This window comes from Ceratocystis lukuohia (genome assembly GCF_044167205.1).
Source record: "Ceratocystis lukuohia strain C4212 chromosome Unknown Supercontig4_pilon, whole genome shotgun sequence".
In the NCBI taxonomy this organism is placed as follows: domain Eukaryota; kingdom Fungi; phylum Ascomycota; class Sordariomycetes; order Microascales; family Ceratocystidaceae; genus Ceratocystis; species Ceratocystis lukuohia.
In genome coordinates, this window is record NW_027263523.1 from 302,400 (window position 1) to 328,729 (window position 26,330).

Here is a 26,330-nt window from a genome sequence, read left to right on the forward strand (position 1 = left end):
AAAAAAAATAGCACATGCTAGCAGAAGTGTGGGGATGGAGATAAGTGTTGGCAGTTCTATGGTAGCGTTGACGATAATGAGAGTCGAAGAGGCGTGGGCTGTGTTTCATTGTGATTTTTTTTCTTTAAATCTGCTAGGTGCAATTCCATCAGCCCTCCGAGTGCATGGAGTTGCAGGCGAGGAAAAAGAGAAGCAGGTATCACATCGCTGAACGAGCACTTAAGCTCGAATAATCACTGAACCAGCACTTGAACTCGAATAATCACAAACGAGCTTTTTCTATACATCGTATCAGTCGGATGCTTTTTACACCGACCGGAGGGTATATTCAAACAGACGATCTTAAGCGCGACCTAAGTTGGTTAGTACTAGGAGAGAACAAAGCAGGGGTCGAAAAAAGGGAGAGTGGCAATGACAATGACACGAAGACAGGCCGTTCTAGGCAAACACCGGTGTCAAAGCTCACTCTCTTTAGTCGGATCCGATCTCTTTATTTTGAGATGTAGTATGTTGGAGAGTTCCTGTCCTTAAGTTATACAAGTGATTGATGAATTTAGTGTTTCATGCTGTACTACTCAGTAGAACTGTGCTTGAGCCATGATAGGCCCTCGCTGCAATTTGTTCTGTTTTGTGCGCTAAACCCAGCTGGATGGGGTAGGAGCCTGGCTAGGGTTTGTGAATTGAAAAATTCGATTCAGCAAGGGCAGCTGCTGTGTTTGTTTTTTGTCCACTTTTTTGTGCGACCTGACATTGGAAACCCACGACGTTTCTCATCTGATTTATACGGCCAGGTTGCTTGTCTTACTCGTCTGAGAGCGGTTGGGTCCTCAAGGATGATGGCATGCTGGCAGTGTCATGCGCGCGGGTGCGCAAGCACAGGTAGAACTGTAGAGTGGATTAAATAAGTGCTAATAGTTCTTTCTGCCAGTGTTCTGCCCCCAAACACCATGGCACGCATTGCCCCTGTTTGGCCTGGTGTTACACACGCCTTGAGCATCTGGCCTTGGCCTTGGCACTGGCTTAGACTGATATTGTTGCGTATGTGAGAAGAAATAGTAGAGGGTTTCCTGAAGGAAACAAGACTCCAAATGCACCAAAAAAGGGGAGGGGAGCCACATCAAAACGACAAGACCAGTCAGCTTGGCATGCCCTGGTCTGGCCCTCTTAGGTTTACCCTGAAGTTTCAACCCAAGAATGGCAGAACTGGTCAAAGCCCTTCTAGAAAGTGGAGTCAATCGGCTTGGGTTTACCCGGTTTAAGACTGTTGGTGTGGGCAACAAAGGCTTTTACATTATATGAAGGATTGTTTGCTTACTAACTGGCGCCATCACGTAAAACCGGCGACGGCCGATCCCCAGTCTGGCCAAAGAATGAGGAGAAGTTTCTGTCCAGCTTTTTTTTTTCTTTTTTTTTGATTTTCTCTTCTTTTATCGCCGGGCACCCCCTTTCCCCCTTGGCCCTCGAAAATTCCCCCATTAAAAGAGTGGCTATGAGGCTTCACAGCCTTCTCATCTTCACTACTGTTTCTAGGTGAATCCTTTTCGAAGATTGAGACGGAGAAAAAGAAGGGAAGGGAGCAGGGGGAGCGGAGGGGGGACTTATGTAGATTATCGCTTTGCACGCAAACATAAGCTCCGTTCATGCTTTACGATCATCAGATGGGTTGCCCAACGAGCCAGGGATTGTCATGGCATAAATAGCCGCCATATTCTCTCGCCTGGCAAGGGGCTGTTGGGCGCAGAAACTGTGCGTCTCAAGGCGGGAAGGGAAATATGTTTGTGCTAGAAAGGCCGCCTTGATCCAAGGATCAGGGTGGCAGGGCGGGTGGGCTCGGTGGCTTTTGGCTATGCTGATGGTCGGCTAGTGCTGACCGGCAAATAAAGAATCGCGAAGACCCCTCGCTACTCGGATTCCTGTCTCGCGATTCAGGGATCAATGAGAGAATAGCAGACTGTTGCATCTGAATCTACCACTTAGGCACCTAGATAATTAAGTATCCATAGAAAACCAAAGCTCGGGGACCGGACAAGGCCCCGACCAGAAGAACAACCAAGCGTCAGTCTATTCTCGCAGTCACCAAGACAAAACGCTCTACAGGGAAGACCAGCACATCAACAGGGGCCAACAGAATACGCACTAACGTCTATATACCGTCACAGTAGCCTAGGACCATAGGGCATCTCATACGCAAAACAGCGGCGGCTAAGGCGGGGTTTTCCAAGAGCAGTGCTGAGAAAAGCCAGGAGGCACAGGCATCCTGAAAGCTAGCCGTGAACGGATAGTAAGGTAAAATGCTGTATTTATTTTATTGTTTAAGGTCAACCCATGCTGGGCGGAGTCGTAGAAGAGCTTGTCATGACTTGTACCGACCCGTTCAGTCCATCTAACGAGCCTAACTGTGTATACGAAGGCCATTGACATCTTGCGAAGCTCCTTGGCCCTTTTCTTTCTTAAAAGCCGGCGATGGTTCAAAGTTGCTGTTCTTAGAGTTGTTAGCCTATGTCTCGTTTTGCGTTCGGCTTAGTTTCTTTTGTTCTTTCTTTTTATTGCATCTAGTCCATTTTATTCATTTCGGCTAGTTATAACCACATAGCACGTCGCAGCACGCCGCAGTACGGCATAGCACGGTATAGCATAAGCCTCCCCAGTACAGCACAACACGGCTCAGCATAGCAAAGGCACAACATAACACCACATGACGAGAAAGAACACCTGCGCCATATCCTACAATTTCACTTAACATCTCTGATCTTTTGTTTGCTGGAGTTCATCTTGCTTCTTTTGCCTTGCTAGCGTTACTAGCCGGTCGTCACTACTAGCCTCTTATTTCGTGCTAATTAGGCCAAACAACCTAGAACATAAGCAGCACCAACGTTCGCTACCTCCTGCATAAATTGGGGGCCAGAAACTGAGATCCCCGGAAACCATTGTACAGAGTCATTGTTTGACAAGGTAACAACAGATACCTTAAAAGTCATAGGGCGGGCCAGGTTAGGTTAACTTCACCGAGTTCCTAGCTACCGAAGGCGCCCGTCTGAGCTGAGAGTTGCCCTCGGAAATATTAGGCCTTGATCAAGTTTCTGAGTTTTGCAAGACGATACGGGAGCTAGATAAGACTGGGCTGCTGGCTTTGGGTCCCTTCCCCCCCCCCCCCCCCCCATCCAACCCCGGCCCAAGCCCAAGCTTAGGTCTACAATCCTAGGGCAAACCTAAACTCCGGAGTTATTGTAAAGGAACTACTACGACTACAACAGCCACAATAACCACAACAAAATACTCTCATAACCGTATAGACACTCATAACTTGATATAAGGGTTGTCACTAACGCCGCCCATCTTCTCTTTGCTTCTAATCTCGTCTCGGCTTTACTATAATAACTGTCTATATCAACCTTTTATATCGCGCGCGTGTCTGCAGCTCTGCTTTATGATTGTCTACAGAACGTAGTGAACGGACTTAGTCTAGCACCCTGGCACTCTTTATATATCTGTCCCCAGCCCTCATGCCCTCTTCCGCATTGTTTAAGAGAGCTCATTCCTGGGATATCCAGCAAACATAACCATTTTGGCCCCCAACACTTTACCCAAAGATCGCTGGCCGCTCTAGTCGAAACCACCCCACACAGGATAGAAATGTCATCCAATCCCTCTAAAGAGCCAGAGAGATCGTCCTCAAAGACACCATCTGGCGCAAGTTCCTCAGGGAAAGGCAAGCGTCAGCCCAAGAATGATGACTGGTCAGAGGTGACAGATCCAGAAGAGAGACGGCGTATTCAAAACCGGATAGCCCAGAGGAAGTTCCGTAAGTTCAACTTATCTATCCGTGAAGCCGAAACCTTATTTCTCCTTTGCCCTCTTCTTGCCCTTCCTGTTTAAAAGGACGTCTTTTTGGCTAGTTCCACGCCTAACCTACCCCCCCATGACGCACTTTGATTCTGCCCAACTTACTTTCTTTATGTTTGCCGCTTTCTTTCTTTCATATGCACACTCACACTAACAAGATGCTCCCATACTTCTCTCTGCCGATATTAGGCGAACGAAACCGCGAGAGTAAAGAGCACGCCCAGCGAGCTGAGCGCAACCGAATTCACGCATCTAGTAGTTACCGCATTCCAACACCTAGCGATCTCGGCCCTGAGAACGAGGTATCAGGTCTGCCGTGGGGCTCCATCAACATAGGCCATGTCGTATCTCGTGGCCTGGACGATGCCTCGCGTAGGAGTAACTCGCATGCTGGTAGACCCTCAGCGGCGGAAGCAGAAGCATCTGCCCGGAGCATCTTTGGCTCGGTATCACCTGTGCCATCAGTCCTATCGTCCTACCCACCACCAGAGCGTGCTCCAACTTCAGTACCCTGCTCATCAGCTAGTACATCACCAGGGCAGGCTTCGCAAGCCCAGACTCGAGCCCAGAGCCAACCACAAGAGGGGTATCATCAGAACGCGCTCCGACCAAGTGGACTCATACCGATACCAGCACCAACGCCACAGTCTACAGGTGCTGACCAGTTTAACATGCCATGGTTTCAGGATGTGGCAGAGCTTGTATACCATGCCCCCGAGAACCATAAGAATCAAAATCAAGACCGAAATAGAAATCAGGACCAGTAGCAGGCGGAGTATATAGATGGGCGAACAGGCGGCCTTTGGTCTGCTTCGTTCTTGTTACCTTGCTTGCGCTCCGTCTATAGCAGCTCTCGTACCAACAGTTCATGGGTTTCGGGAGTTTATATTTATTAAAGCCAGCTTATTCCTAACGGGTTCCCTTACACGCTTATATTGTCAAACGTCAATTTTGAGATCGCCGATGTCATTGATTAAAGCCCGAGAACCAGCAAACAGGGAAGGAAGCCAAAAGGAAGGAAGGAGCCATGCCCCGCTTTAATGGCAGATAATTCTTATCGGGCTCACCGCCCGGCAGAATCCAACTTTTTTTTCTTGTAGGTCTTGAGCTGCTTTAGCTGTTAGAACGAGCGCTGCCGTGTTCATGCGATAGACTCCTATAGACTGAAACTTTTTTTTGTCGTTTTGCGCAGAAATTACCACCATGACTGATACTACCAAGGTTGACCCCGCTCCCTTTGTTGATGGTGAGCACACCTCTACCTTTCTTTCAGCTGTTCTACCTAAGAAACGAAACAGGCTAACTCTGAACTTTTGTTTGTGTAGAGCGCAAAGCTCGTCGCCAGGCTGAGCGTGCAAAGCGCGCAGCCGTCCGCAAAGACGAGCACGAAGCAGCGAACGAAGCCAAGAAGGCTGCCAAAGCCAACATTCCCACTCCCACAACGACCGACAGCAGTAGAAAAAAGAGCAAGCCTGCGCCTAGCGCTAAAGCTAAAGGCAGCAAGGCCAAGGGAAAATCCAAGGGAAAGACCAAGGCGGAGCCTAATGAGCGCAAGGCCGAGAAGAAGCGCTTGCGGCTGCTAAAGCGTGCCGAGAAACTAGAGGCACAAGCGATCAAGCTGATGGCTGAAAGCAAGGCTACTCGCGAAAAATACGAGCGCATGATGACTGCGATGCATAATGGGAAGCCCGTGGCAAGCAAAGATGAGGGAGATGAGGATGTGAAGATGGAGGATTCTGAGAAGCAGGAGCCTGGGAGCGATGGGTCGTCATCTGCCGAGGAAAGTGAGAGCGACGATGAGGAGTCATCTGACGATGGCGAGGAGAACGAGGAAGAAACGGACGAGCAGGAGCAAGAACAAAAAGAAAAGAAAAGAAAAGAAGACGACGCGGCCAAAAAGGAGAAGAAGGCTAAGAAGTCAAAGAAGGCTCAAGACAAGCCCACGGTTGAGGCCAACGCATCAATGCCTAAAAACCAAGAACAACACCAAGAATCAAAACCAACTTCCGACAACACCAAGGCCAACTGGCGCGTCGGTGCTTTAGATGGCGGTGCTAAGCGCCAGCAAAAGTTCATGCGTCTTCTCGGCGCTGGCAAGAATGCCGCAGCGGCAGCTACAGCGACGGGTAGCGTGGGCAAGAGCGAGAAGACCCAGGTAGCCCGCATGCAGGCCGACTTACAGAACCAGTTCGAGGCAGGCATGCGCATGAAGAACGAGGGTCGCAAAGGCTTTGCACTAGGAATGGATTCATAGAGTCGAACAAAAACAAATAGAGAACGAAGGAGCGTAGGAAAGGCTAGAAATCTAATATCCATTGCATTTTCTTCATATTAATAGATGCATATTTTGCTAGAAAAGAAAGAAAAGGTCATTGGTATTGGTGCTACTCTAACATGAATAAGTGAGACTACGAGAAACATGGGCAGGGGGACATAAACATCCGCGAACAAAAGACAGGAGAAAAGGAGCAAAGAGAATAAAGGAAGAAACGCCAGAATGGGGATAGCCATGCTAGGGAAGCTACGGCCAGCCGTCGTCCCGAGCTAGCTTAGCCCACACAAGACTGCCCTCCACCAACAGAAACACATCATGAGAAGAAACGTTGAGGTGCAGAGCGGGTCTGCTTATACAACCAATGGGCCATGGTGTATGTGCCCGCCGTGTTGGTTTATATAAGCACATCTTTTATGTGAACATGGCGATGAGCTCGAAGATAAGACCACCAATGATGACAAAGGCAAGAAGAGCTACAAGCAGATGATTGAAATGTATGGTTAGCCTAGGAGCTAGGCAAAAGGAATAGACAGAGGGGGCCCGGGGCAGGGAGATCAAACTTACCAATAAATAGCGGCGATACGGATGGCTTCGCCTTCTCCTGCACCTTCTTGTTGATATCGGCCTCGCTTTTGCCCATGCGGGACTCTTGCTTCTTGGCGAAAACAGCATTGCGCCGGCGCTGTTCGAGGGTCTGGCCAGATTTCTGTAGTGGGTGAAGAAAGATGTCAGTCGGGAGCCCGCGTATACACCATAAGACAAAGGTGCGCTTGAGCGAGCGCTGGAGGCACGGAATTTCCTTACCATTGTGATTACAGGTAGAGGATAGAGAGGGAGGTGTAGCGTGTGCGCTTGCGACGGGATAGAAGGTCGTAGTGTGTTGAGATGCGACAGGGCGTTCGGTAGAGGTGTTCAAATGTGTGGATTATCACAAAAAGAGACTCGGAAGACTAGACTCAGAGAGGACAACTATATAGTATTGGAGCAACAAGAACGGCGATGATAAATGCATGTACTGATGGTTGCTTGATCGTCAAAAAAGTTTATTCAAGAGAAGGTTCAACAGACCTGTCTGGGTCGTCATAAGGCCATGGTGTTCCTGTTCCTGGCTATGAGACTCGGGCCAGGCCATAAGTATCTGCACGCCTGACGACCCTAGCAAAAATAAGTCTCCTACTACAGCCAGCCCATCCATCCTTCGCCGACTTTGCAACCAACCCGGCCTAGAACTGCCATGTTTCAAAACTCATGATGAAGTTCCCCCATTCGCCTCGTGTTTTTCGCCCGCTAAATATTCGCGTGCCCTGGCCTGCGGCTCGGCAGATACTGCCGCCCCGGCCGATTCGATGCTACTCAACTGAGCGGCCGGCCCCGAGTCATGTGTGTATATCTCGTGCGCTGAACACTCCTGACTTAGGATCAAACTGACCCTTTCGCCTAGACTGACTTCTACAAGACCTTTGGCCGGCCCATTGCCAAGGTTTTGCTAATCGCTATGTTCACATATCAGTTGTTGTATCTCGGCTGGACGAAGTTAGAGCACAATGACGTTAAAAAGATCCGTGGTGGTAAGTGCCTTTTTCTTGTTTTGCGGATATTGGATTGCATGCTTCTCGCTAACTCATCCGGACATGACTTAGACGAGGTATCCAAGCTAGAGGAACAGGTCAAGGAACTGCGGGCGCAGAAAAAGTTGTGATAGTTTGTACAAAATAAATGGCTCGTGGCGATTTAAGCGGATAGGAAAAGGATACAGCTGAAACGGCGATCAAGAATGCTACCCGACAAGTCCCTCACTTATATATAATACATGGCTTTGACAACCCACACGACAACATCTATTTGTCATCACATCTGCCTTGTCCCAACCACAGCTTCTACTGAGCCTTACTCGCTCTTCTTGCCTTTAGCGCCTTTGACACGCTTTGACACGGGCTTGTTGATGTGGTGGTTAGGAATCCAGCTCTCATCATAGCCGGAAGCGTTAGCAGCACCAGACTCATCGCCTGAGGTGGGCTCAACGACAACAGGCACAACCTTCTTGGCCTTCTGTGGGCGCTTAGAGGCAGGGGGGCTAGAAGAGGCTCGACCCAAGTGGAGTAGACAAAGTAGCCAATACCGCCAAAGGTGCCCATTAGGATTAGGTAAAGGAAGAGACTGTAACGGAAAGATGGCGGTGTTAGTAGCTAGATGTTGGTCGTGAGGGTGGAGGGACGAAAAACACTTACATCTGGGGGTCGAGCAGGCTGACGGGCGGCTCAACGATGCTCGCCGTGTTGTTGTAGGCCATTACTTGGTATATCTGGCCGCGCGAGTCCGACACGACAGCAACCAGGTTAAGCAATACTTCCTGCGCATTCATGTCTAGCTCAAAGGCATACTCAACAGCCTTGGTCTCGCCGGCGGGGATGCTCTCGCCATACGGTGTAGTGGTGAGGTTGACCATGATGGTGTCGGGTGTGATGGGCTTGGCGATCCGGCCGCCGACAAAGGCTAGCTGCACTGCCTCTTCGGCCTGGTTCTCCAGCTCAATACGCGCTACCGTTGGGTTGCCATTGACCAGCTTCAGGCCCAGGGTAGCATCCGAGTTCGGGAACGATGTAGTGACCTTGGCCGGCAGGGGTGGCAACTCGGCGTCGGGCGCCTCATCAGAAGTATTAGGAGTGGCCTAGAAAGATCAGGTGGTTAGCTGGGTTAGGACACACTGTGCTACAAAGAACGTACCGAGTCCTGGGCTGCAACACCAAAGACAGTCAAGGCCAGGGCGGCCAGCAGCGAGGGTTTGAAAAGCATAATGACAAAGCGAAGACTGGGGAAAAAAATGACAAAAACGATGGAAACAACAGAAAAATAAAAAGAAGATGCAACGAGGTTTGAGGTCTAAGGTCAGGCTTGGGTCTCCCGGAAGGCCACATGTTCCTGAATTTAGCCACATGGTGCTTATCTTATCTGCCGCTTATCTTATCACTCAAGCTTGAGCTAAGAGCTTGACAAGCAAATAAGTGGCTATAATACAGTCAGATACATCGGCTTTTAGTGAGCAGACAATAGGTTTTTATAGAGGGGACAGACCTATAGTTTTTCATTCTGTCCCCTATACTCTTGCAGACTAAGACCTAAAACCCCCTGTACTCATACAGGCCCCCATCACATGACCCCTGTCATAGTAATAAACAACCCTTCCTCCTCTCTTTGATCTGATAAGCCCTCAGCTCACCCCTTCACCGTAGCCAACCGCACATGATTATCCCGCCACTGTCACTGCCGTTAATGCCATCCTCATTATGACCGCTACTGCCACAACCCACACTGCGCCCGGCCGTGCCCACAAGGGCCGCAAGTCGCTCTTCTCCGATCCGTTCGACGAGCATCGCAGCGTTCAGGTCGACCAGAGTTGTTTTCTTTGTCAGCGTGACTTAGTGCGTCATAGCAAGTTTCGCCTAGCTCTAGAGTCAGCTACTATGCCCCAGCGCAAACTGGATTTGTTCGCGAGTGAGTACAAGCAGCTGCCGGCACGAATCACATATTATTTATAGATTCGGCCGCTCTACAGATTAATCCGTTACCACACGTCCCTGTTTTTGCTCTAGCTACTTCTCTTGGCCTCAGACAGCAAAAAGCCAGGTCTAAGCCTAATCTAGTTTTCGCACATGCTAACAAGTTTCCCTCTCGCCTCCTGCCCCTGGGCTCAGTGTATTGGGATGGCCACGACATAGCCACGTTCCACCAGGTCGCCGATGCCATTCTCTTCAGCCGACGTCGTAGCGATGGTGAGCTTACACTTTTCGGCTCACGGCGGCGTGTCATCTTCAAGAACACTATTCCCATGGAGCTCCACTCCGATTGCGGCCGCTGTCTGCCCGAGCGTGGTGTCTATCTTGCCCACCGCCAATGCTGGCAGGTCGCACGATCCGTGTTCCCGGACCAACTAGAGCGTCTCCTGCGTTTTGCCGTGTCAACGCGTGCTCTGTTTCCCCGTCCTGCAGCCTATCCTAGCCAAGACCTCATTTCACTCCACGGCTGTTCTACGTGGGCTAATCTTGGCACACCCCTAGGCCGCCTGCTTGTTGCTATTGAGACAAAACTGCCGACTGAGCTGCAGGACCGCTTGCTGCGCATGTTGCACGGAACGCCTCTCTGGCATATGCTGCACACACGCGAACAGGCGGTCCCCCTAATCCACAAAGCTGACCGTTACAATTTGGATGTGAGGCCGGTGACAGTGCCTGTGCGCGGTGGTCTTGACGGAGAGCTCAAGACCCTGTCCGCTAGTTTTGAGACTCTATTCTTTGTCGACTACATCAAAGACTTGCACTTCAACACTGAGAAGTCCAGGTCCGTCAGTATCCCAGTGAAAGATATCGCAACACGAGGTATCTGCTTTGCCGTTAGTAAACATGGGCTTCGTGGGCTCAGGATTATGTATGTAGATGGCAGCAAGTCGCCGTGGCTTGGTTCGACCAAAGGCTGCCTATTTGGCACTGCGCATGGGTCAGACCTGCAACAGTTGTGCATGTTGAAATCGGTAAGTCATGCTGCTCTGACGTCATAGGGACTCTCTATAAACCCTAGCCGGACCCTAACATTTACATCTATAGGCTTTCACTGTTATTCGTGTGGCATTTGGTGCTTCTAATCTACAATCTGAAGGCGACAGACTTATCTATGGCCATAAAGTTATCCATCCTCTGTGGGACCGCGAGTTGTTCTTCGACCCGGACCATTACCACGCATTCCGCCCGCTTGAGACCGGCTCACTGTCAATTATGATCCCGTACTACCGCAACTGGCGGGCTTTTCACTACCTCCCACTACAGTTTTCTGATGGCTATGCCTCTGGCTTAACCTTTTATAATGCCCGCTCTGGCAAGTGTGGAGTCACAGTCCACGGCCCGGTACCTAGAGCGGATGACTCTCAATATACCAGAAAACAGCTTACCGAGACGGTTACTCTTGGGTCAAAGGATGGTATCGCCACGCACTTTGCTCTGGGGGACGATGAGACTTTTACGACTTTTCACGTGCGGGAAAGCGGCAGTGTTGGCTCTTCTCCCGTCATATCAGTACGTACTTTGAAAGCTTTTGATCCTCCATCTAAGGAATGCCATCTAAACTTGCCCTTCACAGGTCACAACAAGTCGCGGCCGCAAGTTTAACTTTGGCCCGCACCTGTACTGCCAAATGCTGCCAAACGACCACTTTTTTACAGAACATTGGGCTGGACTTAACTGCCCTGGAGATGTCCCGGCGACTGGCATTTTCTTCCATGCGCCTGACATTCCCGACAATCCAGACACAATCATGCCGGCACTACCAAAAGAACTTGGCGTCTGTCTTGCAACCAGCGCACGCTTATCATCGCCTGCCACCACCTCTGCCTTTAATAGCACCCACTGGCCTTCGGCTGCATGCCGTGTTCCTCCCGCCATTGATACGGGGCTATATGCCGAAAGTAGTGCACACAGCGTGTATTCCAGTACTGCACGACTACAGGATATCTCGGCGCTTGATGTGCGTCAGCGTGGTATCCGCATCGTTGGCCTGCTAGTCACACATGGCGATGGCACACGCGAATCCCTAGGCCAATGGCTCCCCCCTGATGCTGATGCGCATGCTAGTAGTACTGGATTTCGCCACCAGCGCATCTACGAACGCGCACCGGGTGGCCTATCCTTGCTTGCACTGGATTTCCATATGCGTGACCTCGAAGCACCGTTATCAGCGCGGTCAAATCTGCTAATTGTGTCACACATCGAGTGCCGCCTGGAACAGCCTATGGTTGAGGGCGAGGATAAAGACTCAAAGCGCTGCAGAGGTACTAGCGCTGCAGCGTTGCCGAGCTTCTCGAGCACGGCCTTCCCGCCAGGCCATCCACGAGGCACTAGAGTAGTCAAGTCGTTTAGCTGCTCCGAGCATTTTGCCGACCGCCTATTAGTCTGGTGGACGACATTTGCAGCTGATGAAGTGGCTCAGGTAGCGCAGGCTGCGATGCAGGCGGCTCCGGTGGACGCTGTGCTAGCACGGGTGATTGGGTGAGGGGAAGGGGTTTCCTTCCTTTTAGTTCAGGCGCTGTTATTGGACATATATTTTCTTGATATGCTTGTTTTTCTCAGTGCAGTTTCCTCCCTACTCCTTCTCCTATCTGGTTCCCGTTCTGCACCGCCCTGTTCATTCATCGGCGTCATCCCTTTCCTAACTTACCTCCACTCTTAGCTTCCCATATGTACACTGCCGTTCTGTTTGTTGTTTCTCTTGTACGATACCTAATCAAGCGAACTTTGAGTAGAAATATGAATTCAAATTTATTCAATGTCAAATATTAAACACAAAAAGGAACCAATACCCAGAAGACAAGAGAACTCCCTGCGAATCTGTCCTGTCAGTGGAGATTCGCAAAACGCCAGGCTATAGAACGCATAAAAAAGAAAATGAAAAAGAAGACGACAAGATAGAAAATAAGCAAGAGAGCAATCATCACAGCCCTATCACGTCGATGCTGTCCCACGTAAAGTCATCTGCTCCACCAAGCCCGCCAAATAAGTCTCCATCTCCATTGAGGTCCATCGCTCCGCCTGCACTGCCAATCACGCTCATGTCACCCATGCCCATGTCCATCCCTAGGTCCATACCATCTGACAGCGCATCTCCGGCTGTTGGCTGTGCAGATGTGGCACTAGCCGTGCCATCGGCAGAGCCCTGCTGCACGGTACCGTCGGCACCTGCCGCTGCTGCCGCTTGAGCTGTGGCGTCCACCTCCGCATTTGCAGCTAGTGGCAGAGCTATGTCGACGTCGATAATAGGCGGCGCAGGAGCCGGGGCCATCTGCTCCTCAACGTGGCGATGTAGACGGATGACGATCTCCGCCTTCTCAGGGTCGATGCGGTGGATCTCGCGGAAATTGGTAGCTTTCATGCCAAGTACTTCGCGTAGGGTTAAGCGGCGCTGGGTAGGGATGGGGATGTTGCCGAGATCATCAACGAGGTGTGGTACAGGCTCAGGATAGTTTGTGACCTCGGGTGAAACGATGAGCGCTAAAGCTACGTCGTAAGCAATGTTCTGAGCCGGAGAGCCATGCGCTGTGAAGGCCTTAATCTCATCAATAATGAGCCGGATAACATGCTGCGCGGTCATACGACGAATAGCTGCGAGGATCTGGCGGTGTGTGTATAGCGTGGGCGACACGCCAATCATGGGGTTCAGACTCCATTGAACGAATCCATGGATGGTTGAACGTACGGCGATTGCCAGCCCACCGCTAGGCGTGGCACACCAAGCTTCAAGCTCGTTATGGTCGGCACCACCAGTGCGACGTGAAAGCGGGATGCAGTCTTTAATGGCTGCTAGTAGTGGCTCAACAGCCTGGCTGGTGGGATAGCGGCGTTGGTAGCGACGAAGGGCGCGTTCAAGCGGCTTGGCGGTAAGATTCATAACGGCGACGAGCATGGGGGCGGTATCGTTGTGGATGGCCTTGGGCTGTAGAATGAGATGGAGGATCTTGACCATAGCTAATTGTTCCTGCTCAAGATCAACGCTTAGCTGGTCGGCAAGGAATAATACAGCAGGAACTAGGGACGGCATCAGGAAAGTATCTACTAGATATTCTATACCACCCTTAAGTGCCTCGTCTGAGAGTGTACCTTCGCTGTTGGCCACCACCATGTTCTTGAAAAGTGTAGCAACTAAAAGATAAAAGTCTTGTGGCGGACAGGAAGCCATCAATTCGTCTGTCAAACCGCCTGTGTCACCGCCAAATAGACTGTGAGTCCAGACGGACAGTCGGGACTCCTCGGTCGGGGTCAGCTCGGCCAGGGTCTTGCTAAGATGGCCCTCGCGGATGAGCTTGGCCACGAACGAGTCAGGCGAGCGGATACCCATGTCGGGTGGCGATAGATTGTATCGGTAGGCAAAGGCCATGACCAGCAGTAAGATAGATCCAAACTCCTCATACACGGGCTGGTATTCGCCTTGGTCCTCATCATACTTCCAGCCATCAAGCAGGTTGCACAAGGGCTGTAGGAGGGTGACGGGCTTTTCAAAAAGCTGAATAACGTCTAATGCGCGAGGTTGGCGAGCTAGCTGGCTGCACAATGTTTTGAGCAAGCTTGTATCGCGATTTGCGCACAGCTGACCAAAGACTTCGACAAGAGCTTGGCATACGGCACCAACGTTGCCATTGGTCTTGTCCAGCTCGTCCAGCAGCCTGATAGCACGCTCAGGATCGTTAATGGCCTCTTGGACTAACATGGCCTTGGAATATTTGCCACCTGGTGGCAAGGTGCTGTAAGTCTCGCCGAGGAGGGCTGGAATGCTGGATTCGGCGATGAGGCCATGTAGACAGCAGGCAAAACAAAACTCGTCACGCATATTCTCCGTAAAGTCGTTGTTATTGTTTCGAGTGTCATCAAACATGGCGGCAAGAGTTGGAAAGGTATTCGGATCGACTTGGTTCAAAGCCATTTGAATGACAAACTCGGGGGTGGTTGTCGGGTAGAGGCCTGGGCTAAGGGTGACGATGAGCAGCGGCAACTTGTTGGTGAGATATGAGCGAAGAAGCTGGGCAGTACTCTTGTGTTCGTTTTGAAAGGCGGCGTTGGCGAGAACATCAAATGAGGCGAGAATTAGGTCAACGACTCCATTTTGGATATCATGCTGAGAGGAGCGGTTGGGTTAGCACAAAGATAGTTTGGGAAGAGGCCTAGGCAATGACATACCTGATATCTATTTCGAATGAGATTGCACAAGATGGCGTCGTCAATTACGGGGCGTCCCACAAGCTAGAGCATGTGTTAGCAATATGCAAATCTGTCGGTTGGATGGGAGTAAGCATGACTAACACAAGCATTCAAGTATATGTATAGAGCTGCCCGCGAATTGGTCAGCGGAATGTGCTTGGAAGCGACGGCCTCTAGCGCTAAATCTGAAGCGGCCGAGTCTTCCTGTTCGGCTTCAGCCTCGGTGATGGCACCACAAGGGTCTAGCTCGGAAATTTTCAGGCGAAAGTTGTTGAGGCGGTCAGTAATGTGCGGATTTTGCACGCATGAAGAGATGAAGAGCTGCAGGCTATGTGTGATGATCTTGCGGCATTCTATAAATGGTCTGTTAGAGTGTGTCGTTGGTGCTGTGTATGGGCTTCGCTTACTTATTGCATACGGCTTGGCTAGTGCCCGTACAATACCAGGGTGCTCGCATGTCCTTAAAAGTAGCGTTACAAATGCATTATGGGTCGCGTCAATCTCCATCCGGGTATTAACATCGACGACTTGGCCCAGAACATCATTCGTCAGCACGCCATACACCCGGATGAAGAGATTGGCCCAAGCTGCTAATCGCTTTACAATATGTAGTAGCGTGTCAATAGCAAACTCCGGACGGCGCGTAGGACCTGTGGGCGAATCAAGTGGCTGCGACATGCATTTGGCTAGTTGCCAAAAGATAGCTTCATCGGTAGCGTATGAAGACTTCCAGCATGAGCCTATATCGGTGTCTGGCGATTGGCCTATTTCAGAAAGTGTAGTGAAGCGCAACATAGCAGCCAAAATCGATGGTACATCTACATAGCCCTCCTTAAGAGCAAGATACAAGTACATCTGCATTCGCGGATTAAGGGCATAGTGATCTAGCCGCGGCGTGAGAATCAACACCGCTAGCGGGTCTGGCGCAATGTAGTAATCCTTCCATAGGAACCGACTCATGTTTTCAAAAGTTGACTCGGACGCACCCTCGCGCATCATATGGACTAAGAAGTGCTTCCATTTGAGATATGCAACGCGGCGAATTGGCAGGATGGTATTAGCGGCACGCGAGAGGCGGCCTTTAGCTGGTCGGCGGGGTGGTGTCGAGACGAGTTCAGGGCCTGGCTTTGGTACAAGGGCAGCGGCTCCGGTGGCAGCAGCAGGGGCATCGGGAAGGTTAGCGGCAGCCGTAGCCATGATGGCAGCTACAACTTGCTATTCAAGTGTGAGTTTTAGCTGGGGTTATCGGGTGCAAACCCGGGGATCGCGATGAGCTGTGATGACGCGACGAGGTTGAGGCTGAATTGGCGTTTGTAAGAAAAGTAGACCAGGCTATGGCGCAAGGCTGTGGATATGAGACGAAAATCAGAGAAGAACAAGATAATAAGGGGAGGACGCGAGAGGATAAAATACAGGTGCGCAGTACGCAAAATAGAGAGGAAATAGGGGAGTGGGGAATAGAGGAAGCCAAGAACACCACGGAAGCAAAGAACATGAATAGTATTCACGAATCTTCAAGCAGTGGCTTTGAATCACGCTGCTAGGTGTTCCTGACAAAGGACCCGCTTTTAATCAGCATAATGCACCATATATCTACCGCGCTTAGATTTCTCACAAGTCTAATAGACGCGATAAACGCAGCACAGCGTGGTACAAGATCGGCGGGTAGGGCCCAAGTACTTTTACAGCTAAGTTCTGGTAGACAAGTACAAGCCCCACAAAAAGGACTTAGAAGGAGGGACAAGGCTTTTTACAGCTGATAATCATCGTCATCGTGATTCGTCTGCCACTTGTCATTGGTGCTATATTTATTGTACAGCCGCATATTTACAGAAACAGGCCTTTCCAGGGCCCTTTACCACACCACACAGCCAACTTCCCGACTTCTTTTATCATGGCCGCCTCCGCTTCCGCCTCCGCCCCCCGTTGGGCTGCTCTGGCCCGCGATACAAACGAGACCAGCATTCAGCTCGCTCTTAACCTGGACGGCGGCGACTTCCCCCCTGACACCGACCCTCGCCTGCTTTCCGCCAGCAAAGAGAGCCATGCGGCTCAGAGCAGCAAGTCGCAGACCATCAGCATAAACACCGGAATCGGATTTCTAGACCATATGCTACATGCCCTCAGCAAGCACGCCGGCTGGAGCATGATATTGGCTTGCAAGGGTGACCTGCATAGTACGTTGACCTAACATAGAACTGTGTGTGGAGTGGGACTAAAGCAAAACATGGAGCGAAACACTTCACTCATTGATAGAGTCGATCCCTGACTAATTCCGTTTCTCCAGTCGACGACCACCACACCGCCGAAGATGTTTGCATTGCCCTCGGCTCTGCTTTCCACGCGGCCCTCGGCTCTGCGGCTGGCATTGCGCGCTTCGGCTCGGCCTACTGTCCCCTCGACGAGGCACTTTCGCGAGCTGTCGTCGACATCTCGAACCGACCCCACAGCGTCATCGACTTGGGCCTCAAGCGCGAGAAGGTTGGAGACCTTTCATGTGAGATGATCCCGCATTGCATGGAGAGCTTTGCACAGAGCGCCCGTATCACACTGCATGTGCACTGCCTGCATGGATTCAACGATCACCACCGCGCCGAGAGCGCCTTCAAGGCCCTAGCCGTAGCTATTCGCACAGCCATTACGCGTGTTAAGGGTAAGGAGGGCGAGATTCCAAGCACAAAGGGCACGCTTAGTGCGTAAGCGTAAAGAGGGCATAGACGGGAATAGAAGAAGTGTATAATAGAAAACTGTCGTGTGTTGCCTGCAGATGTTGCAGTGGCCTAACCCGAGCAAACCCTTATTTGAGGTCATCCTCTGCTATCCATATTCCCCTCTTCATTCATTCATCTGTCCATGTATCTTGCTAGCCACTAAGTTGCTGGTGACTCAAGCCTACCGACCGGCTCCCACTGATAAGATAAAGAAGCTTCTCAAACTGTGATTGGGCCGTGAGCCTGTTTCTATAGCCCCACAATTCCCACTGCTTCCCAAGAAGTCCAAACTGTATGCTGTGCAAACATTCTATGCCGGTTATCACTTCTCTCCTTGTGTATCGTCTTGTGTTAAGCTCCACCAATCCTGTTATGATGTTAGCCGCAGTCCGCTCAGCCAGATTCCCCACCACCGCTGTTGCTTCTTGGCACCAGTCTGTCCGTTTCTACTCGGCGCTGCCTGGCAATTCTATCCCGGCTGCTAAAAAGAAGTATGTGCCCACAAGTGGTACATATCCCAAGGGTTTCCTTGCATCCGGCATTATCGTTGGCGTTAAGCCCAAGAACACTACGAAGCCTGATCTGGCTTTGATTTCATCAACTGTGCCATGTGCCGCTGCCGCTGTCTTCACCAAGAACAAGTTTCAGGCCGCGCCCGTGACGTTTAGCCGAGACCTTCTAGCTAAGAAGAGAAATGAGGGTATCCACAGTGTGTTGATCAACTCGGGCTGTGCCAATGCTGTTACTGGCAAGGGAGGTCTAGAGGATGCCAAGCTCATGAGCGAGACGGCCGATGCGGTTGCAGGCGGTACCGAGGGCACGCTTGTCATGAGCACGGGTGTGATCGGCCAGAGGTAAGTTGTTAGGCCATCTGCGGTAGCTCAGGCTTTGCAAATTGACACTCTACTAGGCTTCCCATCACCAAAATCGTCAGCAACATCCCTGCTGCTCACAGTCAGCTCGGATCTGATCATGACCACTGGCTTGCTGCTGCCCGTGCCATCTGCACCACCGACACCTTCCCCAAGCTTATCTCCAAGACTTTTACGCTGCCTTCAGCCCCCGGAATTCAGTACAGCTTGGCCGGAATGACTAAGGGTGCCGGCATGATCCACCCCAACATGGCTACTATGCTAGGTGTCATGACTACTGATGCCCCTGTTGCGCCTAATCTGATAAAACCACTGTTGCGGTACGCGGCTGACCGCTCGTTCAACAGCATCACTATCGACGGTGATACATCAACAAACGACACCGTGGCCTTCCTAGCCAATGGTGCTGCTGGCGGTCCGGCCGTGTCTACGCTCGATTCAGTTGACTACCTAGCGCTGCGTGATGTCGTAACCAAATTTTCGGCTGAGCTAGCACAGCTCATCGTCCGTGATGGCGAGGGCGCCACCAAGTTTGTGACCATCAAAGTAGTCGACGCTACTAGTGAGGCTGCTGCACGTACCGTTGCGAGTACCATTGCCCGCTCTCCTCTGGTCAAGACGGCGTTGTACGGCAAAGACGCTAACTGGGGCCGCATTCTGTGTGCTACAGGCTATGCCCTAGTCAGTGAGCCGGGCATGCCCGAAACGGCGGTTGATGACATCGTCCCTGAAAAGACTAGCGTATCATTCGTGCCCACTGATGGCTCAGTCGAGTTGAAGCTACTAGTTAACGGTGAGCCTGAGTCAATTGATGAGAAGCGTGCAGCTGAGATTCTTGAGGCTGAGGACTTGGAGATCCGTGTGCGTTTGGGAGTGGGCGCAGCTGAGGCAACATACTGGACGTGCGACTACAGCCATGAGTACATCACGATCAACGGTGACTACCGGACATAAAAAGGAAGAATGGAGCAGGCGGAAGACGTGTAAAGCAAAAAGATATCAAATTATATATCAAAGTTAATGACATCAGCAGGTAGGGAGAAGAGCTTGGACTTGAATATATTTAGCGTTTACGGGAAGCACTGGGATCGAAGGGCGCTAAGTTGACTATCAGACAGAATGAACCTTCCATGAGGTAGGCCACATATTTTCGATTGTTGTTCCTTAGAGCCTAGGCCATAGTTCTACCTGGCATAGAGAAGTTGCATTGTATTGTATTCTTCAATGTCTACCTGCCTACTGTTATTCTGCAACAATGCCACAACATATTCTAGACAGAAGCAGTTGACTAATACCATCTTCTAGTGCAACCCCCATGCAGTCAACAACTGCAGGTGCAGATATTTGATCATATCTCATGACTTTCCAAGACCTATCTAGCATAGCCCCAGGCTGTTAGAGAATTGACTAATTGGTGTTTTAGTTTGCGGTAATCGTGTGAAAACTAGCCTGAACGGACGGCCACCAGAATTCGGCATAGGGTAAGCCTCGGTAGAGTAGAGCGGTTTTGCTCTTCCGTATGCATGGCTGTTGCAGTGTATCAGTCTTCTTTGCCAATAGCAAGGGGAAGGATCTCTCAATATATTCTCACGGAGCTCCCCTCAGTATGTCCTTCTGGCCCTGCAAAATCACCTTCCACCTCTCTCCTTCATCCACTCTCTCCCGCCTTGCTTCCAGCCATTGTTGTTAATTTCATCTAGCTATCGTTATTTTTCGATCGCTTGAACATGAACTCGAGTTTGAATTTGTGATAGCTTCCAGCTTTGTTTGTTTGTATTATTTAACTTCTACCTACTGGTTTTCCACAGCAATACGACGGCATGTTCTGGACGGAAGCAGAGTGGTTGATGCCATCTTCCACTATCGCTTCCGGGCAGTCAGCAGTTGCAGGTGTACGTCGGCTTCAATGATTTGATTTTATTTGAAAATATTTAACGTCTACTGGAATCACTAAGATCAAACGACGCCGGATTGGTTACCGGACAGAATTAACCCTCTACAAGGCTAACCACAGATCTCAGGCGGGAGAAGCTCGTATGCTCACAAGCAAGCTTGTTACTCGCCCTCCTCCTGTGGCCATCGTCGGCTTCAAGTATCTCCTATGACTTTTTAGGGTCCGGCTTAGCAGCCAGGAGGCCTTTCCGCCTGGGGTTGCTTCCAGCATTGTATTGTATTGTATTGTATTATTTTACGTCTACCTACCAATTATTTCGCGGTAATACGACGGCATATTCCGGACAGGAGCCGTTGGCTGATGTCAGCTTCCCGTGACTCCTCCTGGGCGGTCAGCAATTGCAGGTTTGCTTGGATTTCGGGCGCCTCCTATGACTTTTTAGGGTCCGGCGCTTGGGCCAGGATGGCTCTCTGTCCAGCATTGCCCTAGGGCGTGCCTGCGGGGTTCCAGGTATTTTTGGTCTGCGACGACCGCGTGTAATCTAGTCTAAAAGGCCACCGGCTATCGGCACGGGGGGTAGGCCCCGGCAGAGTACAGCGGTTTTGTCCTTCCGTATGCATGGCTGCTGCCGCATCATTTTTAATATTTTTCCCGTTCTGCTGGTGGTTGGTAGCAGAGCTCCCTCCACACCTTCTCACGGAGCCCTCCTCGACATCTCCTTCCTGTCCTGCAAACGTTTACTCCTCCTATCTCTTCTCTCTTCCCCTCCCATTCTCCCTCAACTTCGCCCTCCTCGTCCCCTTCTTCGTTGTTGCCCTTGCTGTCGTGGAGTTGGTTGTGTCATCCTAGGCTGCCCTGGTTGTGGTCGCTCCCCTGTCGTCTGCGGTGGCAGTGACCTGCCTCTACGCGTTTCTTGAGGGGGGGCTGCCTCTGTGGTGTCCAGACAGCTCAGCTCGGGCTCGGGTTGTTGTTTCTCTTTAAGGAGCATTAGGTTGCGGCGAAGCACGTTGGCGACATAACTTGTCGCTTTCGTGTTTTTAAGGAGCTTGTCCGCGAACCTTTGGCTCCATGGTCTGGGTAGTGCCTTGCAGGTCCACCAGTGTCCTCGTTCCTTGGCTTGGTTGCAGGCTCTGCATCCAAGTGGGCAGTTGTGTCCCCATCGCTCGTGGTATCTGTCGAAGTCTCCATCGCCAGTTCTAGCCGCGAGGATATGGCCTAGCTCTATTCTAGTCAGCCCTTTGTAGCGGGAGTTGCGGAAGGGCGGTTCAGTGGGGACGCCGGTTCCAAGCGGACGGTATCCTTTTTGTTCTTTCCACCACCCTTCGTAGTCGAGACGTAGCTGGTCTCTTCTCCATCTCCGTGCTCCTGCAAGGCTGAAGCGGTGTTCCGTTACCAGTCCCTGGCATCCTAACTTGGCCTGGGTATCGGCTAGCTCATTGCCTTTGATGCCCATGTGTCCTGGGACCCATAGCACTCGGGCGAGCCTTCCGGGTGTCTTGTCTGCCCAGGCTTTTAGGATTCGTCTGGTCTCGTCTACCGCTTTCTGTGATGTGCTGTTTTTGGTGGCAGCATTTCGGAGTCGGTCCACAACTCCTCTGTTGTCTAGACACAGCCAGATTTCTCCAGCTCCTTCGCGAGCTGTTGCTCGCTTAGTTGCCTCGAGAGCGCCAACTGCCTCCGCATCTGCCACCTCCATCCACTTTCCTAGAGCTATATGGTTTGCTTCTTGGGTAGCTCCGTCTTCGATGATAGCCCATCCTGCGCCCGCGTTGCCACTTGCATCTTTCGATCCGTCGGAGTACGCGACGAGCGTTCCTGGTAGGGTATTCTCTACCTCTGCCTGGTGTCGCTTCGTTTCCTCCTCTTCGCTGAGCCACGTTCGGGGCGACATGTCCGGTCCTGCCAAGAGCGGCCTCAACCTAGTGTGTTTCTCCATTTGCGCTGGGAGGAGTTTGCGTAGCCTCGCCACCACTGGGTTGAAGTTTGGCCCTCTCAGAATGTGCCTATCATCTAGTGTGTGCCACCGTATGGCTTCCCTCCTCTTTTCATCCTCCAGGAGGATTTCGAAAGGAGGAATGCCTGCGGCATGGTGTAAGCATTCCCTTGGTGTCGTACGGTACATGGGGAGAGCTGCTCGGAGGCACTTCCTCAGCGAGATGTTCAGCTTCTCTGCTGCCTCTTTTGTTGTCTCTAGCCCAGACCAGGCGCTCGCTGCAAAGAGCGCTTTGCTCACGGCGCAGGCCCGTACCGCTGTGAGCATGCTCTTTGTGTCTGCTCCTTTGTAGCAGCCGGCTAGATACCTCAAGCCATTTGCCAACCGGTTGACACTCGCAATGACCTTTGCGATGTGCTTGTTGAAGAGAAGACTCGAGTCCAGGTGCAGTCCGAGCCATCTCATTGATTCTTTTGCCGGGGTCGGTTTGTACGTGCCTAGGCCTTCCACGGTCACGGATGGGCTTCCTGCAATCCTCCTTCTGCCCTTGATGTGTAGAAGCGTTGACTTTCCCGGGTCTATTTCTAGACCGTTGAGCGTGGTCCACTCTACCACTTCCTTCATGATGACTTCGATTGAGCTGCTATTTTCTGCGAAGTCTCGCCCACTGACCACTAAGGCCCCGTCGTCTGCATATCCCAGTAGCGGGGGATGTGTTTGTAGAGCGGTGCCATGAAGAGCATATATAGCACTGGGGAGATTGGCGAGCCCTGCGGGAGAGAGCCTCCCACGAGGGTTGTAGTTGTTTCTTCGGCGCGGATGCTCGCCTCTCTTCCCTCCATGAAGCTTCTGACCCATCTGCACAATTTTGTGGGCCATAGGCACTCCACCATCCTGCGTTCCATTCTCTCCGGGTCTACCGCGTCAAAGGCTCCTTTGATGTCGAACGTGAAGATTGAGGTTACCTTCTTCCATTCCTGGGCTTCCTCTATCTTCCCACGGAGGTCAATAAGCAGGTCCGTTACCGCCCTTTTCGGCACCGCACAGATGTAATTTCTAGGGATGATTTCCCTATCAATCGCTTCCTCTGCGAGCCTTCTCGCTATTGATCTTTCCAGACCCTTCCCCAGCGTGGGGAGGAGCGAGATTAGGCGGTACGAGCGTGGTGCCAGTCTTGGGCGACCTGGCTTTGGAATCACCACGAGGTTGGCTTTCTTAAAGGAGGCTGGGTGGTGTCCTGTTTCTAGGCACTGGTTGTATAATCCCGTTATAACTTTACCCAGTGGCTCCCAGGCCCTCTTCCACACCTCGTTGGAGATACCGTCTGCCCCAGGGGCGGTGTTCGTTGGCCTCCATATGGACGCCTTGACCTCTTCCTGGGATAGGGGTGGCCATTCCCGGGCCCCCACGTTGGGTTCCTGGTGCTGCCATTGTTCCCCTGTGTGGGGCTTCGTGTGCGTCTCAAGGAGCAGGGCCACAGATTCCGCCGTGCACGTGGTTCTGGTTCCGTCTGGTTTCTGCAGTAGTGGGATTCGTCTGTCCGTCTTCTCATTGGCCCACTTGATGGCTCGGTAGACGTCCCTTGCTTGCGTTAACCCTGCCACAATCTTGCTCATGAGGCTTCTTTTTGCCTGGACGACGACCTTCCGCATTACTTTCTGTTCTTTCGCATATGTAGCTTTCAGTCTTATGTCGTCCATGTTCCTGCGGTGGTTGCTTCTAGCTTCTCTCATCTTGGCGTTTTGCTGTCGGCATTTTTCGTTCCACCATGGTTTGAGGCTGATATTTGAGGGCGTCTTCGGTGTCGATGTTTCCAGTGCCCTCTCCACTGCTGCAACCACCTTCCTGGCGAGCTCTTCCGTCGCGTCTGGTCCTTTTCTCTCGTCCGCCAACATTCGGTCCAGCTCTACAGCTTCTCTTTCGCAGGCAAGTACAAAGCGGTCTCGATCCATTTTGCTCAACCTCCATCTTGTTTCCGGTCTCTTGCGTGCTGCCCTTGCCTCCACCTCCACTTCCAGGATTTCATGGTCACTTGTACTTCCTGGGACGAGTCCCATACTCGTTTCCAATCCAACCATTGCCCTCTGCGGCATAACCACCAGGTCTATCACTCTTCCAGCCCTCTGAGTTGGTTCACTCTTCTGGTTAAGCACTACTAGGTTGTTTTCGGTGAGCCAGTTTTCCAATACTCTCCCTTGCGGGTTTTCTTTTTCATTGGCGTCCCAAGTGCCGTGGTGGGCGTTAAAGTCTCCTAGCGCTATCCAGTTGTGTTCCTTCTCAATGAGCCGAAGTTCTCGCAGTGCTTCACTAATCCGAAAGCTCTGCTCTGGCGCGTTGTAGACTCCTAAAAGTTGGAGTATGCCCTTTGTTGTCTTGATACGTATTGGACATAGGTCTGGGTGTGCTTGGTGTGTCTCCAGTACCTCTATATCCCTTCGTACATAGGCGATGCTCCGGGGCCGGTTCACCCATCCTTCTCTCGGGCTGTGCCGGGTGAAGTCAGGGTGTTCCTTCGTTCGGTCCTTACATGGTCCGATCCAGGGCTCTTGTACAAACACGACTTCTACTTTCCGCTTCGCAGCTTCTAGTAGAGCCTGGTCTTGTTGGGGCCCTCCTCTTCCCACGTTGACGCTATATTTTTAGACTCCCTAACATTTACGAGGGGGGTCTACAGTGTTCTCGGTGTCGCTGGCGTCTTGATCTCCCGTGGCGATTCTCTTCCTCTTCCGTGCCGGGCATTCCGGTCCGCGTGAGGCTATCTCCGTGGGATCCTGTGTTATGGGGCGCGGTGTGCCACCCCTCTTACACGCCGTCTCCCCTGCTGAGTGCCCGTGTGTTCGGTTGCTTCCAGCGGGCTCCACTCTACGTAATATATACCGGTGTAATACCGAAATTTAATGTCCGAGAGGCCCTATGGCGCAACGGTAGCGCGTTTGACTCCAGATCAAAAGGTTATCCGTTCAAATCGGGTTGGGGTCACATTGGCTTGTGCCGTCCTTTTTTGTTTGTTTCTCTTACAAAATATCAGTCATCCTATGCTTATGCCTATTATCTAGTCTTTCCCTTATTGTTCTCCCCTAATCTCGTGGAGGGCTCAAAGGTCGGTTAAACCCACCCACGCGGTTCATGTACTGCCGATATTGGGACTTCTTTTCCTTGCTTACACTGCCGGCGTTATTACCCACGACCTTTTTATTCTTAGTCGTGCCAAACCCACCAAAGCCCAGCATCGCTTGCATAGCGTCCATATCACCGCCATCGATATCAACTTCCAGTTCGTCGTCATCATCAACTGCACTAGTTCCGGCCCCAACGGCGGCAGGTTCCCCACTTGTGTCGTGTTTTTTGTGCGTATTACCACTCATCCGGAAGGACATAGGCGCCGTGCGCTCGGGCTTAGTGCGTGTAGGTAGCACATCGGGAATAGTTGCAGGCGAAGCGGAGCGGCGATCAGTAGCTCGGTATCCTATATTATCATCATATTAGCAGCACATCTTTTCACACGCCCTAGCTGTTTCTGCTCTTCGCTAAAGAGCAGTTAACATACCTGTATCATCCCGGCGGCGCACTGGCTCTTTGTCTCCTCGCGAATCTCGCTCGCGGTCTCGTTCCCGCTCCCGCTCCCGCTCCCCATCCTTTCGAGTACTTCCGCGCTCACGTGAGTGGCCCCGTGACCGGGAACGCGAGCGATAACGCTTATGTTGCCTATCACGCTGGCCTCCATCGGCTCCCCGGCGCCCGCTCCTGTGTCTATCGTGCCCACGATCTCTATCCCGGTCCTGGTCCCGATCTCTGTCTCTGTCTCTGTCTCTATCTCTGTCTCTATTGCGGCTACGGTCCCGGTCCCGGTCCCGGTCCCGTCGCCCGTCTCGCTCGCGTGTTTCGTTGTGTCGTGACATGTGACGCTCCGAGTCGTCCCACATTGTGCTGCTATCAGGCCTGCGTAGACCGCGGCGCGAGCTATGGTCGGCCATGGCAAACTGTGAATTTGGGACCGATGAATGTAAAAAGGCAGAAAAAATGACTATTCACAGATGATGCGATTAGGGAAGGCCTATGGCGAAGAAGAT

The 26,330-nt window shown here is 51.6% G+C and overlaps 8 protein-coding genes across 8 annotated transcripts; 4 read left to right on the plus strand and 4 right to left on the minus strand.

Annotated features, from left to right (window-relative positions):
- Nucleotides 1-4,001: 4,001 nt before the first annotated feature.
- On the plus strand, nucleotides 4,002-4,610 carry HOO65_040080 (Basic-leucine zipper (bZIP) transcription factor; the record flags this gene model as incomplete). The annotated part of the gene is made up of 1 exon (XM_071000580.1): nucleotides 4,002-4,610. One exon carries the CDS (start codon nucleotides 4,002-4,004, stop codon nucleotides 4,608-4,610), a length of 609 nt encoding a protein of 202 aa, XP_070858923.1.
- A 436-nt stretch (nucleotides 4,611-5,046) lies between these two features.
- HOO65_040081 (uncharacterized protein) lies at nucleotides 5,047-6,097 on the plus strand (the record flags this gene model as incomplete). The annotated part of the gene is made up of 2 exons (XM_071002930.1): nucleotides 5,047-5,089; nucleotides 5,169-6,097. The coding sequence occupies 2 exons, from the start codon at nucleotides 5,047-5,049 to the stop codon at nucleotides 6,095-6,097; spliced, it is 972 nt and encodes a 323-aa protein (XP_070858924.1).
- A 432-nt stretch (nucleotides 6,098-6,529) lies between these two features.
- HOO65_040082 (secretory pathway protein YSY6) lies at nucleotides 6,530-6,925 on the minus strand (the record flags this gene model as incomplete). The annotated part of the gene is made up of 3 exons (XM_071003060.1): nucleotides 6,530-6,591; nucleotides 6,683-6,824; nucleotides 6,923-6,925. 3 exons carry the CDS (start codon nucleotides 6,923-6,925, stop codon nucleotides 6,530-6,532), a joined length of 207 nt encoding a protein of 68 aa, XP_070858925.1.
- A 1,080-nt stretch (nucleotides 6,926-8,005) lies between these two features.
- Nucleotides 8,006-8,911, minus strand: HOO65_040083 (Increased recombination centers protein 22-2; the record flags this gene model as incomplete). Its single annotated transcript, XM_071002980.1, has 3 exons — nucleotides 8,006-8,192; nucleotides 8,347-8,786; nucleotides 8,843-8,911. The coding sequence occupies 3 exons, from the start codon at nucleotides 8,909-8,911 to the stop codon at nucleotides 8,006-8,008; spliced, it is 696 nt and encodes a 231-aa protein (XP_070858926.1).
- A 491-nt stretch (nucleotides 8,912-9,402) lies between these two features.
- Nucleotides 9,403-12,154, plus strand: HOO65_040084 (uncharacterized protein; the record flags this gene model as incomplete). Its single annotated transcript, XM_071002586.1, has 4 exons — nucleotides 9,403-9,610; nucleotides 9,655-10,643; nucleotides 10,717-11,181; nucleotides 11,246-12,154. The coding sequence occupies 4 exons, from the start codon at nucleotides 9,403-9,405 to the stop codon at nucleotides 12,152-12,154; spliced, it is 2,571 nt and encodes an 856-aa protein (XP_070858927.1).
- Nucleotides 12,155-12,592: 438 nt separating this feature from the next.
- On the minus strand, nucleotides 12,593-16,047 carry HOO65_040085 (Mediator of RNA polymerase II transcription subunit 5; the record flags this gene model as incomplete). Its single annotated transcript, XM_071002523.1, has 4 exons — nucleotides 12,593-14,767; nucleotides 14,830-14,892; nucleotides 14,953-15,203; nucleotides 15,258-16,047. The coding sequence occupies 4 exons, from the start codon at nucleotides 16,045-16,047 to the stop codon at nucleotides 12,593-12,595; spliced, it is 3,279 nt and encodes a 1,092-aa protein (XP_070858928.1).
- Nucleotides 16,048-16,744: 697 nt separating this feature from the next.
- HOO65_040086 (Arginine biosynthesis bifunctional protein ArgJ,mitochondrial) lies at nucleotides 16,745-19,387 on the plus strand (the record flags this gene model as incomplete). Its single annotated transcript, XM_071002593.1, has 4 exons — nucleotides 16,745-17,027; nucleotides 17,138-17,542; nucleotides 17,950-18,415; nucleotides 18,472-19,387. 4 exons carry the CDS (start codon nucleotides 16,745-16,747, stop codon nucleotides 19,385-19,387), a joined length of 2,070 nt encoding a protein of 689 aa, XP_070858929.1.
- A 1,718-nt stretch (nucleotides 19,388-21,105) lies between these two features.
- Nucleotides 21,106-26,234, minus strand: HOO65_040087 (RNA-directed DNA polymerase from mobile element jockey; the record flags this gene model as incomplete). Its single annotated transcript, XM_071002472.1, has 4 exons — nucleotides 21,106-23,118; nucleotides 23,181-24,604; nucleotides 25,376-25,726; nucleotides 25,808-26,234. 4 exons carry the CDS (start codon nucleotides 26,232-26,234, stop codon nucleotides 21,106-21,108), a joined length of 4,215 nt encoding a protein of 1,404 aa, XP_070858930.1.
- Nucleotides 26,235-26,330: the final 96 nt, after the last annotated feature.